This window comes from Balaenoptera ricei, chromosome 10 (assembly GCF_028023285.1).
Source record: "Balaenoptera ricei isolate mBalRic1 chromosome 10, mBalRic1.hap2, whole genome shotgun sequence".
In the NCBI taxonomy this organism is placed as follows: domain Eukaryota; kingdom Metazoa; phylum Chordata; class Mammalia; order Artiodactyla; family Balaenopteridae; genus Balaenoptera; species Balaenoptera ricei.
Window position 1 is genome coordinate 43,657,330 of NC_082648.1, and position 17,644 is coordinate 43,674,973.

Sequence of the window (17,644 nt, forward strand, 5' to 3'; positions counted from 1 at the left end):
GCATGCATGTGGGCTCTAGTTCCCTGACCAGGGATTGAACCCAGGCCCCCTGCATTGGGAGTGTGGAGTTTTATCCACTGCGCCACCAGGGAAGCCCTAGTGGTCACTCTTATACACTGAGTTCTAATGTGACTTTGGGCAGGTTATTTATTTATTTAAAATTAATTTTTATTGGAGTAGAGTTGCTTTACAATGTTGTGTTTGTTTCTGCTGTACAGCAAAGTGAATCAGCTATATGTATACATATATCCACTCTTTTTTAGATTTCCTTCCCATTTAGGTCACCACAGATCACTGAGTAGAGTTCCCTGTGCTCTACAGTAGGTTCTCATTAGTTATCTATTTTATACATAGTAGTGCATGTACGTCAATCCCAATCTCCCATTTCATCCCACCCCGCCCCCGCCTTAGTAACCATAAGTTTGTTCTCTACATCTGTGACTCGTATTTCTGCTTTGCAAATAAGTTCATCTATACCATTTTTCTAGATTCCACATATAAGCGATATTATACGATATTTGTTTTTCTCTTTCTGACTTACTTCACTCTGTGTGACAGTCTCTAGGTCCATCCACATCTCTGCAAATGGCACTATTTTGTTCCTTTTTATGGCTGAGTAATATTCCATTGTATATATATATACCACATCTTCTTTATCCATTCCTCTGTCAATGGACATTTAGGTTGCTTCCATGTCCTGGCTGTTGTAAATAGTGCTGTAGTGAACATCGAGGTGCATGCATCCTTTCGAATTATGGTTTTCTCCAGGTATATGCCTAGGAGTGGGATTGCTGGGTCACATGGTAGCTCTATTTTTAGTTTTTTAAGGAACCCCCATACTGTTCTCCATAATGGCTGTACCAATTTGCATTCCCACCAACAGTGCAACAGGGTTCCCTTTTCTCCACACCCTCTCCAGCATTTATTGTTTGTAGATTTTTTGATGACAGCCATTCTGACCGGTGTGAGGTGATACCTCATTGTAGGTTTGATTTGCATTTCTCAAATTATTTGTGATGTTGAGCATCTTTTCATGTGCCTCTTGGCCATCTGTATGTCTTTGGTGAAATCTCTATTTAGGTCTTCTGCCCATTTTTTGATTGGGTTGTTTGTTTTTTTGATATTGAGCTGCGTGAGCTATTTGTATATTTTGGAGATTAATCCCTTGTCAGTCGCTTCATTTGCAAATATTTTCTCTCATCTTGAGGGTTATCTTTTCGTTTTGTTTATAGTTTCCTTTGCTGTGCAAAAGCTTTTAGGTTTAATTAGGTCCCATTTATTTATTTTTGTTTTTATTTTCGTTACTCTAGGTGGTGGATCGAAAAAGATCTTGCTGTGATTTATGTCAAAGAGTGTTCTGCCTATATTTTCCTCTAAGAGCTTTATAGTATCTGGCCTTACATTTAGGTCTTTAATCCATTTTGAGTTTATTTTTGTGTATGGTGTCAGGGAGTGTTCTAATTTCATTCTTTTACATGTAGCTGTCCAGTTTTCCCAGCACCACTTATGAAGAAACTGTCTTTTCTCTATTATATACTCCTGCCTCCTTTGTCATGGATTAGGTGGCCACAGGTGCGTGGGTTTATCTCTGGACTTTCTGTCGAGTTCTGTTTGATCTATATTTCTGTTTTTTGTGCCAGTACCATACTGTTTTGATCATTGTAGCTTTGTAGTATAGTCTGAAGTCAGGGAGCCTGATTCCTCCAACTCCTGGGCAGGTTATTTAATCTCTTTGGGACTCTGTTTTCTTTTTATTATATAAGGTGGTCATATTTTCTATATCCAGAATGTTATGAGATTTCCTTTTTTTAAAAATAAATTTATTTATTTATTTATTTATTCTTGTCTGAGTTGTGTCTTTGTTGCTGCGCGCGGGCTTTCTCTAGTTGCAGCGAGCGGGGGCTACTCTTCTTTGTGGTGTGCGGGCTTCTCATTGTGGTGGCTTCTCTTGTTTCGGAGCACGGGCTCTAGGCACGTGGGCTTCAGTAGTTGCGGCTCACGGGCTCTAGAGCGCAGGCTCAGTAGTTGTGGCACATGGGCTTAGTTGCTCCGTGGCATGTGGGATCTTCCCCGATCAGCGCTCGAACCTGTGTCCCCTGCATTGGCAGGTGGATTCTTAACCACTGCGCCACCAGGGAAGCCCTATGAGATTTCATTTTATCTTTTTACTTTTTTAAAAATATATATATTTTTTGAACATTTTATTTATTTATTTATTTGGTTGCGCAGAGTCTTAGTTGTGGCAGGTGGGCTCCTTAGTTGTGGCTTGCCAGCTCCTTAGTTGAGGCACATGGGCTCCTCAGTTGTGGCACACAAACTTTTTAGTTGTGGCATGCATGTGGGATCTAGTTCCCTGACCAGGGATCAAACCTGGGTCCCCTGCATTGGGAGCGCAGAGTCTTAACCACTGTGCCACCAAGGAAGTCCCTATCTTTTTAGTTTAAATAATCAATGAAAAGCTCCAAACTCCTCAGAGAACAAATAAGAGATTTGGTCTTTTAAGCAGAAAGATACCACTGGCTTATTTTGTTTTCAACACTCCCTGAGAAAGATCTCTCTCAGGAGCTACATTGTGGGAGAGGAGAGAGAAAGCTGAACCCAGAATTAGAAGAGATAGGTTCAAATTTTGACTGTCACTTACCAACCTTGTGCAAATTACCTGTTCTCTTTGAGACTCAGTTTCCCCTTCTGTCAGGTAGAAACGGTATTGCCCACCTTTCGGAGCAGGTGATATAAGAGATATGAATGGGATTAACGAGGCCCGGAGAAACCACCTGAAAATAAATGCCAGTTCCCTCCTTTCAGTTCTTTGATCGTCTGAAGCTCTTTGGGATGCCTGCAAAGCACCAGCCAGACTTCATCTACCTTCGGCACGTGCCGCTGCGCAAAGTGCACCTCTTCACCCTCATCCAGCTGACCTGCCTCATCCTGCTCTGGGTCATCAAGGCATCTCCAGCTGCCATTGTCTTTCCAATGATGGTGAGTTTTAAAAGGTATTATTCTTTATTTTAAAAAACAGTGATAAAATATACATAACGTAAAACTTACCGTCTTCACTATATTTAAGTGTACAGTTCAGTGGCATTAAGTACATTCACATTGTTGTGCAACCATCACCACCGTTCACCTCCAGAACGTTTTTCATCTTGCAGAACTGAAACTCTGTACCGATTAAACAATAACTCCCCATTTCTCCCTCCCCTTAGTCCCTGGAAACCACCATTCTAGTTTCTGTCTCTGTGAATTTGACTCCTCTAGTTACCTCATGTGAGTGGAATCGCAGTATTTTTCCTTTTGTGACTGTCTTGTTTTGCTTAGCGTAATAACGTCTTCAAGGTTCATCCATGTTGTGGCATGGTGGGTTTTTTTGGATAACAGCCATCCTAATGGGTGTGAGTTGGTATCTCATTGTGGTTTTGATTTCCCTAATAATTAGTGATGTTGAGCATCTTTTCGTGTGCTTATTGGCTATTTGTATATCATCTTTGGAGAAATGTCTATTCAAGTCCTTTGCCCGTTTTAAAATAAGGTGGTATGTCTTTTTGTTGTTGAGTTTTAGGAGTTCTCTATATATTCTGGATATTAATCCTTTATTGATGGTGAGTTTTTGTTTTTTGGTCGGTCTTTGCAGGAGCAGCATTATTTTGGGGACCTTGAGGTGTGGATGCATGTGTGTAGTAGTTTACCATGTTTACTTTTTTTTTTTTTACCATGTTTACTTTTAAGGCTACTAGTCTGCCTGTCTGTCTGTCTGAATTTCTTTCTCTCTCTCTCTCTTTCTTTCATGTGTCTGACATGGAGAGGACTCTTCATGTTTGCAGTAACTTCCATATTACCTCAAAGCAATATGGTTCCTATTTAGAATTTACTGCAATCAGAAGTGTCTATAGTGGTGGAAATGCACCATTTCAAGCCACTGGGAAAGAGGAAGAGGTCTAGCACTGATAAGTGACTGGGACATCCTTGCCTCTTTTCTAACTGAAGCAAGTGCTTTGGAAAGGAGAGCAGGAAAGCTGAACTGTGTGGTTCAGCAACAGGTGACAACCTGTTTTCTAAAACCAGGGTGATGATGAAATTCTTGCCACCTGACCACCTCACTGTTCCATCTTGTCCTCTTGATGCCTTCCTCTCGCTGGCTCACTCTGTGTCATGAGGATGCTGAGATTTCAGTGGGCTGTTTGAAAGTTACCCAAAGGGTGGGCCTCAAAAGGGAAAAGCCAATGAGGGTAATGTCTGGTACTCATTTAGGTACTTTTGAACTCTGTCTTACTGGGAGAATATTCAAGGGTGAGGAATCTTCGGGGTTCTTTTCCCCTAATCTCCTAGATATATACCCTCCTGATGGGTTTCTCAATTTTGTCAGAATACCTGTAGAGTTCTGCATTTGGGTGTTATGTTCAGGGCTTGAGTGTTTGGTTAAAGAAATAGCAAATTCCTGGCAACTCCTGGAAGGGATACTATCAATTTTGGCTGTTTTTGGAAAATAGTCATTGAAATTAGGGAGAAATGAATTTAATTAGCCTGATTTGCTCCATGCCTGGTCCAGTCACCCAATTTAGCTGGTGAATACCAGTCAGTCCAGGCAGGTCATTCTGGGTTATTATTGGTTCTCCTTTGGCTGCAATGGCCCTCATGGGGAGAAAGTGGGGCAGCAGTTGAGATCCCTGGTCGTTTCCATTGAGGAAATTAGCTGTCAGATTTTAGGTAAGTCACTTTCTCTCCCTGGGCCTCAGTTTCCTCATTTATAAAATGAGTGTCAAGCCAGGCCAGAGGGCAGAGACAAAAATCACTAGAGATCCATGATGCAGGCATAGAGCAAGGATTTTGTGAGTAAATGTATAGGCAGAGGATCAGAGGAAATCCAGACGGCCCTTCAAGGCCCTCTCACCGCCTGGTGACCCATGTTCGGTTTGAGCTTGGCTGGCCCCACCAAAGCCATCTCCTGGAGAGGTTCGCCACCCTGAGGCTGCCCGGTAGGCCTTCCTGCTGGCCTCAAGCCAGGGGAAGGCAGCTCGTAGGGCCATCTGCCGATGAAGTGTTCCTCTTTTCAATAAAGGAATTAAATTAGTTCAGTTAGGGAATCATTAAGTTGTAAGGTTGTTATGATGAGAGTTAAATAAACTATTGTATAGAAAACACTTACCTTAGTATCTGGTTCAGAGAGCCTCAGTAAAGGCAAATATTATGATTATTATGAGTTTGATCTTGCTTGACATGTTCTAGTCTGCTGTGAAAATAAGACTTTGCTTTTAAACTCCAGGGAGGAAATGAGCCCCTTTAATTCACTTTCTTTATTTTTCTTCAGGTTCTGGCCTTGGTCTTTGTCAGGAAAGTCATGGATCTCTGTTTCTCTAAGCGGGAGCTGAGCTGGTTAGATGATCTCATGCCGGAAAGCAAAAAGAAGAAGTTGGATGATGCCAAAAAGAAGGCCAAGGAGGAAGAGGTCATGGTTCTTGCGCCAACTGCAGACTTTGGGGCAGCTTCGAATTACAGAACATAGGAAGGGCCACGTGAAAAGTCAGCATGTCTCGAATCGCAAGGGTTATATTTAGGAGTGGGGAAGATTACTCCAAAGATATTCTTAGCCGATGTCTGTCCTTCATCTTCAGACTTGATAACCGGTTGTTTTCCCTCTGTTTGTCTACAGTCTACTCATCAGGTTCACACTTAGAATATGAACATGGAATCCGCTCTTATTATCAGAGCAAATGGTTCATGTTCTCCCAAAGGTCTAATTTGACAAGTATACAAAACCTATTATCTTCCAAGAGTATTTGTTACGTACCTAACTGCAGGGGTTGTTGTGGTTCGCAAAGATAACTTGCATAGGACTTTCTGTCCTTCCTCATTTCCCTCAGCACTTGGCATCTGCCATCCACACAGTGGACCTTCAATCAGTGGCCTATACGTGCAAAGAATGGATGTGTAGCAAAATGAAAATACCAGTCCAAGAATGAGCCTGAAAGTATTTCCAAATACAGTTAGTGCCTGAAATAGTGTCCTTTGAAATTCATTTTAAAGGAATTATTTTCCTAAAATCTTGAATTTTTAAAATCTTGTATTATTTTTTCAAGCATTATTGAGATATAACTGATATATAATATAGTGTAAGTTTAAGGTGTACAATGCAATGATTCGATATATGTATATACTGTGAAATGATTACCACAATAGGGTTACTTAACACATGTATCACCTCACATACTCACATTTGTGTGTGTGTGTGTGTGTGTGTGTGTGTGTGTGTATGTGTTGAGAAATTTTAAAATCTAATCTCAGCAATTTTCAAATATACAATAGAGTATTGTTAACTATAGATACCATGCTGGATATTATATCCCCAGAACTTATTCAGCTCATTGGCCACCTTCACCCATCCCTGCCCCCTATGGCTGGCAACCACCAGGCATTTCTGCTCTCTGTTTCTATGACCTCGGTTGTTTTAGATTCCACATGAAAGTGAGATTATACAGTATTTGTCTTTCTCTCTCTGACTTATTTCACTTAGCATAATGCCCTCAAATTTCATTCATGTTGTTGTAAATGGCGGGATTTTCTTCTTTTTTAATGGCTGAATAGTATTCCATTTTGTGTGTGTGTGTGTGTGTGTATCTTATTGTGGAACATTTCAAACATATACAAAGGTAGAAAGAACAGTCAGTATTAATAGTTCCCTAATTGCCGCCTTATTATTATTATTTTAATTAATTTATTTTTTAAATTTATTTTTATGGCTGTGTTGGGTCTTCATTTCTGTGCGAGGGCTTTCTCTAGTTGTGGCAAGCGGGGGCCACTCTTCATCGCGGTGCGTGGGCCTCTCACTATCGTGGCCTCTCTTGTTGGCGGAGCACAGGCTCCAGACGCGCAGGCTCAGTAGTTGTGGCTCACGGGCCCAGTCGCTCCGCGGCATGTGGGATCTTCCCAGACCGGGGCTTGAACCCGTGTCCCCTGCATTGGCAGGCAGACTCTCAACCACTGCGCCACCAGGGAAGCCCCCTTATTATTATTTTTAAACATCCGTTTGAATCAGGATCCAGTAAGGTTCATACATTGCAATTGGTTGATATATTTTAAAAATTTCTTTTGGGGTTCCCCTCCTGTCTTTTTTGTCTTTGACCTACAGGGTTTCCTGCCATTTAGATTTTACTAAATATAACTTTTGGTATCATTTAACATATTCTCTGTCTCCTATGTTTCCAGTAAATTGGTAGTTGTATTTAAAGGTTTACTCAGATTCAGGTTCTTTTTTTTTTTTTTAATACTATTCCATACGTACAGATATTGGGTTGTCTCTCTTTTTGTGGTGAGTCAGATCTATGAAAGACCATAATTATACTCTCTTATAATAAATGTGAGAGAAAATTAGGTAGAAATTATGGTGATTGAAAAATGGGCTGGTGTAGACTATTGGTTTCATTTGATCTAAGATAAAATAATGTCTCCTTTTCTTGCAGGAGACTGAGAAAATGTTAGAAATGGGGGGAGACAAGTTCCCCTTAGAGAGCAGGAAGTTACTAAGTAGTCCTGGAAAGAACAACAGTTTCAGGTAAAACTCCCCCAGCCCCAAGGAGTTGACTGTTTTGGTGGTTGTGTAAATGTTCTGGCTTTGTGATGGGGGCTGTGTCACAAATGCAGCTGCTGGTATAAAGAGCTAAACATTCAGCCTCCCGGTTCCAGCCTGTGAAAACACCATTCCTTTCCCGGTTTTGTGAGGGCCTGCCATGCATTGGGCACTATGCCAGGTGCTGGGAATCACAGGAGGACGGAGCTACGGGAGCCCATGTGCTCCCCAAACCAGTGGTCCTTCTGCCTCTCTCTGCCACCTTCCAAAGGTGAATAGGATGTAGTCTTTGCTTCTCAGCCTGGTGGGCATGAAATTCCCATGCTTAGGCAAGCCGTTGGAGGCTGGGCAAAGGCAGCCCCTTCCAGCTTGGCTCATGGCGGCTACAGTCCTAGGAGCCAAGGGGGAACCGAACTGGGATTCCCCAAATTCCTTACTTCTGCCAGCGATCTTAGCCCTTTGATCTGTTGAACCTGTTGCTCACCACAAATCACAGGAAGCTAAACTGGTCCATTTACGGTTTCATTCCTGGTGTTTTGTTTCCGCTTTGGAAGAGGAACACAGAAGCTGAAAGAAGCTCAGAGGTGGAGAGGGTACAGAAAAGGAAGAGAGAGGGGATCTGGGTTATCTAGATGCTAGATAATTTACTGCTGAGTTATTGAATTGATTGTGGTTTATACTGAGGGGGAGATGAGGAAAGTCTTTTCTTTGGTTATTTATTTATTTATTTATTTATGACAGCTAAAAATAGTATATATTTAAGGTGTGTAACATTATATATATATGTAAAATGATTACTACAATTAAACTAACAACATATCCATCACTTACTATACTTACCATTCTTTTTTGTGCGTAGTGAGAACACTTGAGATCTACTTTCTTAGCCAATTTCAAGTGTACAATACATTATTATTAACTATAGTCACCCTGCCTTACATTGTCTGCAGAACTTACTCATAACTGAAAGTTTGTACCCTTTGATCAGTATCTCCCCTTTTCGCCCACCCCCCAGCCTCTGGTAACCACCATTCTGCTCTCCGTTGCTATGAGTTCAATTTTTTTTAACTTACCCCAAAGAAATGGAATCTTTGATCTTTAAGAAACTTTCTGTAAGTTGTCATGAAAGGAGCCATAGGCTTTGCATTCTCTACAGCAAAGCAGGAATCATGTTCCTTCTCTAGCAGGTGCTGCCTCCCCTCTTGGCCTTTTAGAAGGAGAGTCTGGCATGTGGAAAAGTTTAGAGTACTGGCGGGGTGGGGGGGTGAGGGGGTGGGTCTAGGAGACCAAGGACTGGATTCAAGGTCTTGATTCTCCACTTACTGACGTCTGACCTTGGACAATCTCTTAACCCTATGAGCTTTGGTTTCTACACATTCAAAATGAGGATGTTAATAATCTCTGATACTGTGATAGTTAAGATAATATATTGTAACAGTCCTTTGTAAACTACAAATGGAAAAGATCCGGCCATGTAAATGAGAAAATGAACAAAGAGTGCTTAGCACCGCGCCTGGCACACAGCAAGCGCTCCCTAAGTGGTAGCTCCTGATGCTGCCACTTCTGGCATCATAGCACTGTCACCAGCATCCCCAGAGGGGCCCTTCAAAGGAGAGCAGAACTGTGGGGGGCAGGGCTGGCCGCTAGCCGGCACCCCGGCCCAGCCCTCAGCTCTGACTCACGGGCCACCTTGCTTCTCGACATTCCGACCATCTGGTTCCCAGTGCTCCCGAGAGCTGTGAGACAAGCTCCCTCACGCCTCATCTTTTCCCTTCTGGTGGGTAGTGGGTATCATAGCCTGAGATGTAGACCTTATTTGTATGTCTGACATTGACTGTCCTAAGCATTGATTTCAGATGTGACCCCTCTGAGATTAATATATCTGATGAAATGCCTAAAACCACAGTCTGGAAAGCTCTCAGTATGAATTCTGGAAACACAAAGGAAAAGAGGTATAATTGCTGATTTTTATTTCTGACTTTTAAAACTAGCAATCATGTTGAAAGTAAAATATGTTTTTGTTGTAAAGTTGAATTTATCCATTAATAGCACATCTAGGATTGTTGCTAACCCCACAGAATAGCTATAAGCCTAAGAAAAGCAAAAATGTTTTCTAACTATTTGAGCAGATATGCTGGTTTGAGCTGCCCATTTACCCAGGCCCAAAGTCAGGATGGAATTATTTTGGAATGGAAATTTTCTTTATCTGTTTTGTTCCCTTAATCCTCTTTCTAGTTCCCATTTCAAAATCTGTAGAGCATCTCTTTGGTTATTGCAACCACACAAACTGGAAAATCCTTAAAATATTTGGATAGTGTTGATAGTATTGATACAGACTTTAACCTATTTAACTTATTCCACAATGAGAATTATTGTCAAGTAAAGATTTTGAAATATTAAATTGTAACGGTTTTCTTATTTTGGAAACTAAATTCTGAGTATTGTTTGTCAGTAGCATAGATCAATTTTTAATCTGGTTAATGAAAAAAATGGAAAGACTTGAGGCATTTTTGCCTACATTGACGTAGGCTATGTACTCAAATTACATGAATAATTTGGTCCAAACACTAAGTCATCAGATAACCGAAGGTAAAATCTTAGGTCTTATTAAAGGCAACTTTTCTAGTTAAAAAAATAAAATAAAGCCGTAGGGTAGGTTAGGAGACTTGGCTTAGCTATTAATTCCATGTGTAACCTGGCAGACCACTGTTTCTGGTACTCGGTTTATTCAGTTGTGAAATGGGGGTGATAATAACTGTCTCACTCATACGGCTGCTCTGAGGAGAAACTGATGTGCTTTGGAAAGTCACAGCCACCAGTGGGTGGTAGTGATGGGCTATTTCATCGAATGGGTTAAAAGAAATCTGTACTGAATGTGAGTGAAATATAGAATCTTGTTTCCTTCAGAGGAAAATCCAGGCAGCTGTCGAAATGTATAACGCACATGGTTATTTTTAGTTGAGAACTAGTCTACTTGTAAATGAACTTAAAATATAGCGAGATCCAAATTGTGGTGACATCTTCAAAGTATTGTGTTAAAAGCAGGAATGAATCATGTGTTCCCGTTTTGTCTAATTGTAACACTTTTATTCAGTCTCTTCAACTAAAAGTCTTTGCTGAGATGGAGGATGTGGGCCGTGAGGTGCCACAGGGAAGTTCTGGTTACAGAGAAGATGACGAGTGTCTCAGAGAAGAAGCGAGCCCAAGTCTGGCCCTGTCCTTGGTCCCGTCCAAGTCACGCGAGCATTCAGTTATTGGTGGTGTGCGTCGGAGGGCATTGCCTGGTATGAGTGTGGAAGCAGAAGACCACCTCCCGTTGGTACTTCTCCTCTTCCTTCTCTTTCTCTTCAGAACTGCCACCACTGAAGACCCAGCTTCCCATTTGCCAGACGTTTCCTCTGAAACCCTCTGCTGGCCTGCTGAGCCGTATGGATCCATTCTGCCGCTGAGGATTTCCTCAGTGAGGTCCCTCTTGCTCAAGGACAGGGTGAGGAAGTAGGAGGAGAGCGGAGAGGAAAAGGAAGCCTCCCCAGTCCCATAGTGACTGCAGGGTCCTGGGCAGCCCCGGGCCTTGGTTTGGTTGCCTGCTCTGGGGGATGCTGGTCAGACCCAGAGGCCACCAGGAGGGTCTGCTCCTAGGAGGGTCAGCGCCCTGGGCGTTGGCAGTGCTCACCGCCACAGCCAGAAGATGCCTCCGGCCTGGTGCATCTTCATCGCTCCCTAACAGCAGCCCGCATAGCTCAGCAAGAACCTTGGATGATGAAAGGGCCAAGAGGGACATTGAAGTTGCTTAGCTCAGACAGGAAAAGGCCTGGGGGAAAATCAGTGGTGGTGAGTGAGGATGAGCAGCTCCTCTTGACTTCATTGATAGAGTAAGAGAACAAGCTTCAGTGGCTACAGAAGGAATTAGTTTAGACACCAGGAAGGACTTCCTAGGCTGAAGATTTGTCACAGTGTCTGCTTTCTAGATATCTGGGAAAGGTTTGAATGTAGTCGTTTGTGAGTAGAAAAGGAGATAAGGTTTTTTAATTGGCCATGTTGTGGAAACATCCATGTCCTGCTGCTGTCTCTTGAGAACACACTCTGATTCCATTCCTGGAGAGATCCAAGTGCTTACGTAACGTCTCCTTAGCTGCCTTAGTAGCAAACCATCACCAACCCAATGGACCAAACCACCTTCATCATCCTGGATTTTTTTGTTGACAGATGTTCTGACTTTCAGATGTAAAAAGCCACACTGGGAAATGAACTGTAAGTGGTGAAATTTATTTTGGTATTTAGTTTAAAACTATATTTATAGTTTCTGTCTCCTCTTCTCTTTTGCAATGAATATCGAGGGTTTGGGCTCCATTGTGTATAGACTTTCCCTTCCTTTGTGCACAGAATGTGACTAGCAAGCATGTGGGTACCCAGGGGATCTGATCAGTTCAGTTTCCATCCTGGAAAATAATTGTACAGTGGGACCGTCCCTCGGTGTGCTCTCCTTTCATAGGTGAAGAGTTGGCTATGTAACTTTATTGAATTTTGCATTCCTTAGACTCATAAATATATTAATGTAGTCTTACTCTTAGGACCTTTGATATTGAAGGAATCCTGCCTTTTCCTATTTCCCTATCTCTTAGAGTCAGTCCTTTTAATACACAGATGATTTTCAAAATATTTAACAACTGGTACAGGATGGGCACCAACCACTCAGAACGGATGCCTGCTGTAAACAAGCAGTATGTGTGGCCATACCAGTGCCTATTGGCTGAACGTCACGCTGCTTTCAAATATTAAAGTGACATCCCTTTGAATTGTGGGTATTGTTCCTGGCTTGTCTGATTTCTACTCACAAGGTTTTTTCAGGGACAGCCTTGGCATCCTTTCGTATGGTGCAGACAGGAACAGGCATGCTTCTTTGAACTACATGGGCATTAAAATCTTTGAGAGCCAAAGCTTCACATTTTATCACTTTAGGATAAATGTAATATTGTACCCGTTTACCTACCTAATTTAGAAAAATCATAAGGCAACCTGTCATTGGGAAAAGCTTTCTTGCTGACTTTCCCTGTCCCTCTCTGCTTCCTTGAGCTTGCCTCCTTTTTCATCTTCTCTGTTCCCTGAGGACATCCCCCGCTTTTCTTCCCCCATCTTGCCCCGCCCATCTTTTCCTGCCACTTCTGTATAGGGAGGGTGGTGACCGCTTCACCTGTTCCCCTGGCCTCAGCGTGGCTACGAGGAATACAGCAGGGAAGAATCCATCATGCAACAGAACTACGTGACAGAGTCACTCAGAAAAATCTCTCTACTCACACACTGACGTCTTGTGATGCCCTGTGCGGGCAGGCTTCCTGAGAGGGGGAGCTTGTCTTTGTTAACTCTGTGTAGCGCGCTTCCTGAGCCAGACCCTCCCAGGTTACTGCGCCTTTGGAACGTGAGCTACTTTGGAAGGCTGTGCCAGTCTTTTTAGGCTATTAGATTTTCTTCAAACAACAGCCAGCCTCGTTTGTGCTACATCTCGGTGGTAGGAACCATTCCCTACTCTTCCTCTCTTATCTTTCCCGAGTCCCACCTATCCCTCAGCCCCAGTCCTGGCTGCTTCCCTGCTCAGTGGCTGGTGACTCTGGGTTGCAGAGTCAGGTGCGGGGGTGGGGTGTTTAGGGTAGGAAACTGGGACTGGTGGTGGAGCATCAGCCACGCGTATGTACCTGTGTGTGTACGCACGTGTGTCAACCAACAAGCGAGAGTGTATCCATGAGATTTCATTGCTGCTGCTAAACAACCTCGTGCACCTAAGCTGTGGGGACATCAAAAGAACATGGTCCTTCTCCCTTCTAGGGCTTCCCCTCTCTATTCTGATAGGATTGCCTGAGGGCAAATACAGGTAGATTAGTCTTAGAAAAAGGTGTTTAAGCTCAACATTAAGGAGAAACTGATTTAGGGGTAGAAAGCAGGTAGTTAGGCAATTCCCATGCCCAGGCTTGCTTGGGCCAGAGAAGTAGTCCACCTCTTTTCTGACAAGGGGAAATTTCAGGAGTCGTTTGAGTGTTGGCAGGGCAATGCCCTGATAGGCTGGCAGTGGAGAGTAGGATGGGAGGGAGGCCAGGGATTTAAGAAAATGATGGTGAGTGGAATCTTGCTTCTAAACAGAAGAACTGGCATCACTAAGTGGGTGGGTTACGTCCTAGCCCATGACTTACGGAAGGTTGGTTTAGATAGGAGGTGAAGGCCAGCAGAAATATGCTGTGAAATTGCTCAACATGTCTGGTTGCAGGAAATGCAGGCTAGTTCTTTGTAGCTGTATATGATTTCAGACTTCTGATAATGGGATTATCAGGAGGGCTGGCCTTGACTGCACTCAGCTCCTATCCCCCTCTCCTTGTTGGTATAAATTTGCCTTTGGGGTAAAGAGGTAGGGAACCATATATTTTAAAAAGATGTTATAAATAGTTGCTATTTCTATTTGTCTGAGATGTGACTGGCTTTTAAATTAGTCATAAATATTTGATAAGAATCTGGTATATGCTAAGTCTTAGGTTTTGTTGACATCTCAGGCTGACAACTGTGACCTTCAAGAGGTCTCTGGTTTGGGGAATCTGGTTTCTGGTCATTCAAAGAACACAATTCCCAGTTCGACTTTATTTTCTACCTACTCAGTGCTCTAGTCTTCTCTCTTAATAGAGGAATCAGTAATTCTCCCGGGAGCTTCTCTGTCGACTTCAGTGTCCATGTTCGGAGTCTCCACGTTTTCCTGATGCGTAGGAGAAGGCTTGAGCCCAGGGCCCGTGGCTTTCATTTTAACCAGCATCAGACATACTATTTAGCATGTTCTCTCTGCTACTTAATCAGCTTCTCTAAATGTCTCCTTTTGCTGGAGAGTTAGTACCACCTCCGAGGATTTTTAATCACTCTTTGCTAGTTTGCTACTGCATTTTCCTCAGACTTCTCAGGTTTCCAAGCCATATCCTGGCAGGACATTCAACATGCATCGGATGTTCTCAGGCTTCTTGACTTTCTTTTGGTTGTAGCTGCCAGGCCTCCTAAGGTAGAAATCCTTCCTTTTGGCCCTGACTGGCCAAATGAGACAGCGTCTAAGTTCTGCCCCCTTGTACTGACTCAGCTTTTTCGCGTACTCTTTCCCGTCCTTTCTGCCTTTTCCTCAGTCTTTCAAGTTTTCCTTGGAGGGAAGAAGTTCTTGGTCAGAGGTCCTAACCACCACGGCCAGTTAGGGCTGGTGAGAGGGGGAGGAGGCTGGACGGTTCTGGGGCTTCTCAAAAAGGTGAGACTTTATGGTTATTTGCCTTATTTAGGACGAGGGACTAAGGATTCTCAAGCCCTCAGGGTCATCCATATTTCAGTGTAAATAGAGAAAGACATTCCAAAACCAAATAGAAGGGATTTTTCTGCCAAATCTACTCTTTATGATTCTTGGTGCCCTTGGGGTCTTGCATTAATTATAGAGAATGGGTAGTTGACTCAGTTCACATTTCTTTATCGGAAAGGAGGCTGATTTTCACCACCAAAAGAGGTGTGAAGTAACTATATGATTGCTTGAAGCTTGGAAAGAGGAAAGGAGTGTCACGTGAATCTTTTCAAGAGGAAAATTCAGAAAGTGGCATGATTCATCCATTAGGCATAATTCTTTTAGAAGATTCTGTGCTCAAAGGGAATGGAATGGTTTCTGATCCTTCTGGAAAGAAAAAGAATAGCATTTTCTTTAACCCACTTTCAGCATTGGAGAATACAGAAGTTTTCTTCTAGCTGATGGCATTAATATTTCTGAGAGAGAGGGAGCCCACTCACAGCCCTTTCCCGAGCCCAGCAGAAATCAGCAGAGCTTGGGTTCTCTTAGCAGGTTTGCAGTTGACTCCAACATGCAGGTTTTTCACACGTGCAATAATGTTGGAAACAGAAGTACCAAACTGAATATGCAATTAACTCCTTTTGCAAAAGAGGCCAAAATCCTCCTCCCCATGCCTCTCTCCCATATTCACTCCTCCAAGACGATAAGCCTCCCCCTCGTTGATCTGTGTCTGTCTGTCTGTCTGATTGGTTAGATACGGCTGCCCTCCCAAGCACATGGTGTCAGGTGGAGAGCAGAGCGACCTTCCCACGGAAGGGGACGGCTTGAGGTGCTGGTACATTTCCCTCGTTTTCTGTGTTCTTCTTTCTAGTAGGTGTCCTGTAGAGATAGAGATATTTTTGTTTTAGAGATTCCAAAGTATATATTTTTGGTGTAAGAAATGTACCCTCTCCACACTCCCTGGTGTAAATAGGACCGAGAACAAATGCGTCGCCGTGATAATCCCATAGCCATCTGCGGTAGGGATGGGACCCTTCTCCCTCACCACCAAGTCTCACGGCCTGTGTCTGTGAACCGGGGGAGGTGATGGTGACACCTCTGCCTGCCCAGACCTTCCTGTGCTCAATGGGTGAAAAATAAAGTCTGTGTAACTGTTCACACCTGTGGTGTTCTTTGAGCTCGAACCGCGGGGCTGAGCCAAGGTGACCACCTTCCAAACTTGGGAAGGGCAGTTATGAAGGTGGGGGAATGCGTGGGGTCTGCTGAGCGGGCCTGAAGAGGGGCCGGTACACCTCTGGGTGCAGACCCTGAGCAGTCCCTAGGCAGAGCCATGGAAGAGGCTAGAGGACCCTTTCTTTGGGGACCACTTAGATTTATGTTTGGGTGGGGGGACAGGACAGCATGAAAAGAACGCCCGCTTTGGAGGTACAACCAGGCTGATGAGACCAATTGCTAATGTTTAAGGACTCAACCACTGCATAGAAATCCAGATTTTAAAAATCTACTGTCATTCCAGATAGTTTTGGTTTGGGGCAGGGGGCGGGGCAGGGGTGCTCCATTTCTCTTCCTCTCAAATCCAGTCACTGGAGGGATGGAGAAAAGGGAAAGAGGGAAGCAATGCAGTAAGAGTAGAGAGGTGAGTGAGGGGGTGAAAGGCAAGGGTGGGGGGAGAGCCAGTCAGCCGGCTTTGTGGAATGTGACCAGGAGGGCATCAGCTGGAAGCATCCTGAACACCAGCCCAGTGTGGATCTTGCAGTAAGGAGAGCGAGGGCAAGCGGGCTGTGGACACCGGATGAGCCAACTTTGAGGCCTTTTGTTCTCTTTGGCTCTATACATGTTATGTCACTCTGTCTCACAGAGACGTGCTCATATTGCATTGAATAGTGGGTGGTGTATGGGAAGGTGCAGGGAGTGGAGCCAGCTTTCATCCATTGAGACAGTGGTCCCCAACCTTTTTGGCGCCAGGAACCGGTTTCGTGGAAGACAGTTTTTCCACGGATGGGGGGTGGGCGGGGTGTGGTTCAGGCGGCAATGCGAGCCACGGGGAGCGGCAGATGAAGCTTCACTCGCTCGCCCGCCGCTCACCTCCTGCTGTGCGGCCCAGTTCCCAACAGGCCGCGGACTGCTGCCGGTCCGCGGCCCAGGGGTTGGGGACCCCGGCATTAAGACATGAAAAGCGCTTAGGACGGCACCTGGCACACAGTAAGCATAAAGTAAGTAACAAGAAGTCTGGAGGTGGGTGGTTCCTGGGTGGTTAATGGCAGCAGTCACATCAGGCTCTGGTCACGTTCTCTGCAATTCTCTTGGTTTTCCCCTCATAGTCACAAGATGGCTCCAGGAGCTCCAGGCATCACATCAGGCAGCATAACTCCCCAATACAAGAGAGGCTAAGGGGGCATTTCACTAGCTTCTCCCTCTCTCTTTTTTTTTTTTAGAAAGCTGCGTTTTATAGCTACTTTATTTATTTATTTATTTATTTTTGGCTGTGTTGGGTCTTCGGTTCGTGCGAGGGCTTTCTCCAGTTGCGGCAAGCGGGGGCCACTCTTCATCGCGGTGCGGGGACCGCTCTTCATCGCGGTGCGCGGGCCTTTCACTATCGCGGCCCCTCCCGTTGCGGGGCACAGGCTCCAGACGCGCAGGCTCAGTAGTTGTGGCTCACGGGCCCAGCCACTCCGTGGCATGTGGGATCTTCCCAGACCAGGGCTTGAACCCGTGTCCCCTGCATTAGCAGGCAGATTCTCAACCACTGCGCCACCAGGGAAGCCCCTCTCCCTCTCTTTTTAAAGGGGAAAACCTTT

General features: G+C 44.2%; 1 protein-coding gene across 4 annotated transcripts in view; it reads left to right on the plus strand.

The window, feature by feature from the left end:
- SLC4A8 (solute carrier family 4 member 8) overlaps positions 1-16,004 on the plus strand; it is an 84,323-nt gene extending 68,319 nt beyond the window's left edge. For 3 of the 4 annotated variants that reach the window (XM_059935914.1, XM_059935916.1, XM_059935917.1), the window contains 5 exons: positions 2,806-2,979; positions 5,306-5,443; positions 7,455-7,546; positions 9,406-9,513; positions 10,656-16,004. In XM_059935914.1, the coding sequence (XP_059791897.1) occupies positions 2,806-2,979; positions 5,306-5,443; positions 7,455-7,546; positions 9,406-9,513; positions 10,656-10,668 (525 nt within the window). In that variant the 3' untranslated portion in view covers positions 10,669-16,004. The remainder of the gene's footprint in view (positions 1-2,805; positions 2,980-5,305; positions 5,444-7,454; positions 7,547-9,405; positions 9,514-10,655) is intronic. The other variant, XM_059935915.1, reaches the window with a different exon arrangement.
- The last annotated feature ends 1,640 nt before the right edge of the window (positions 16,005-17,644 follow it).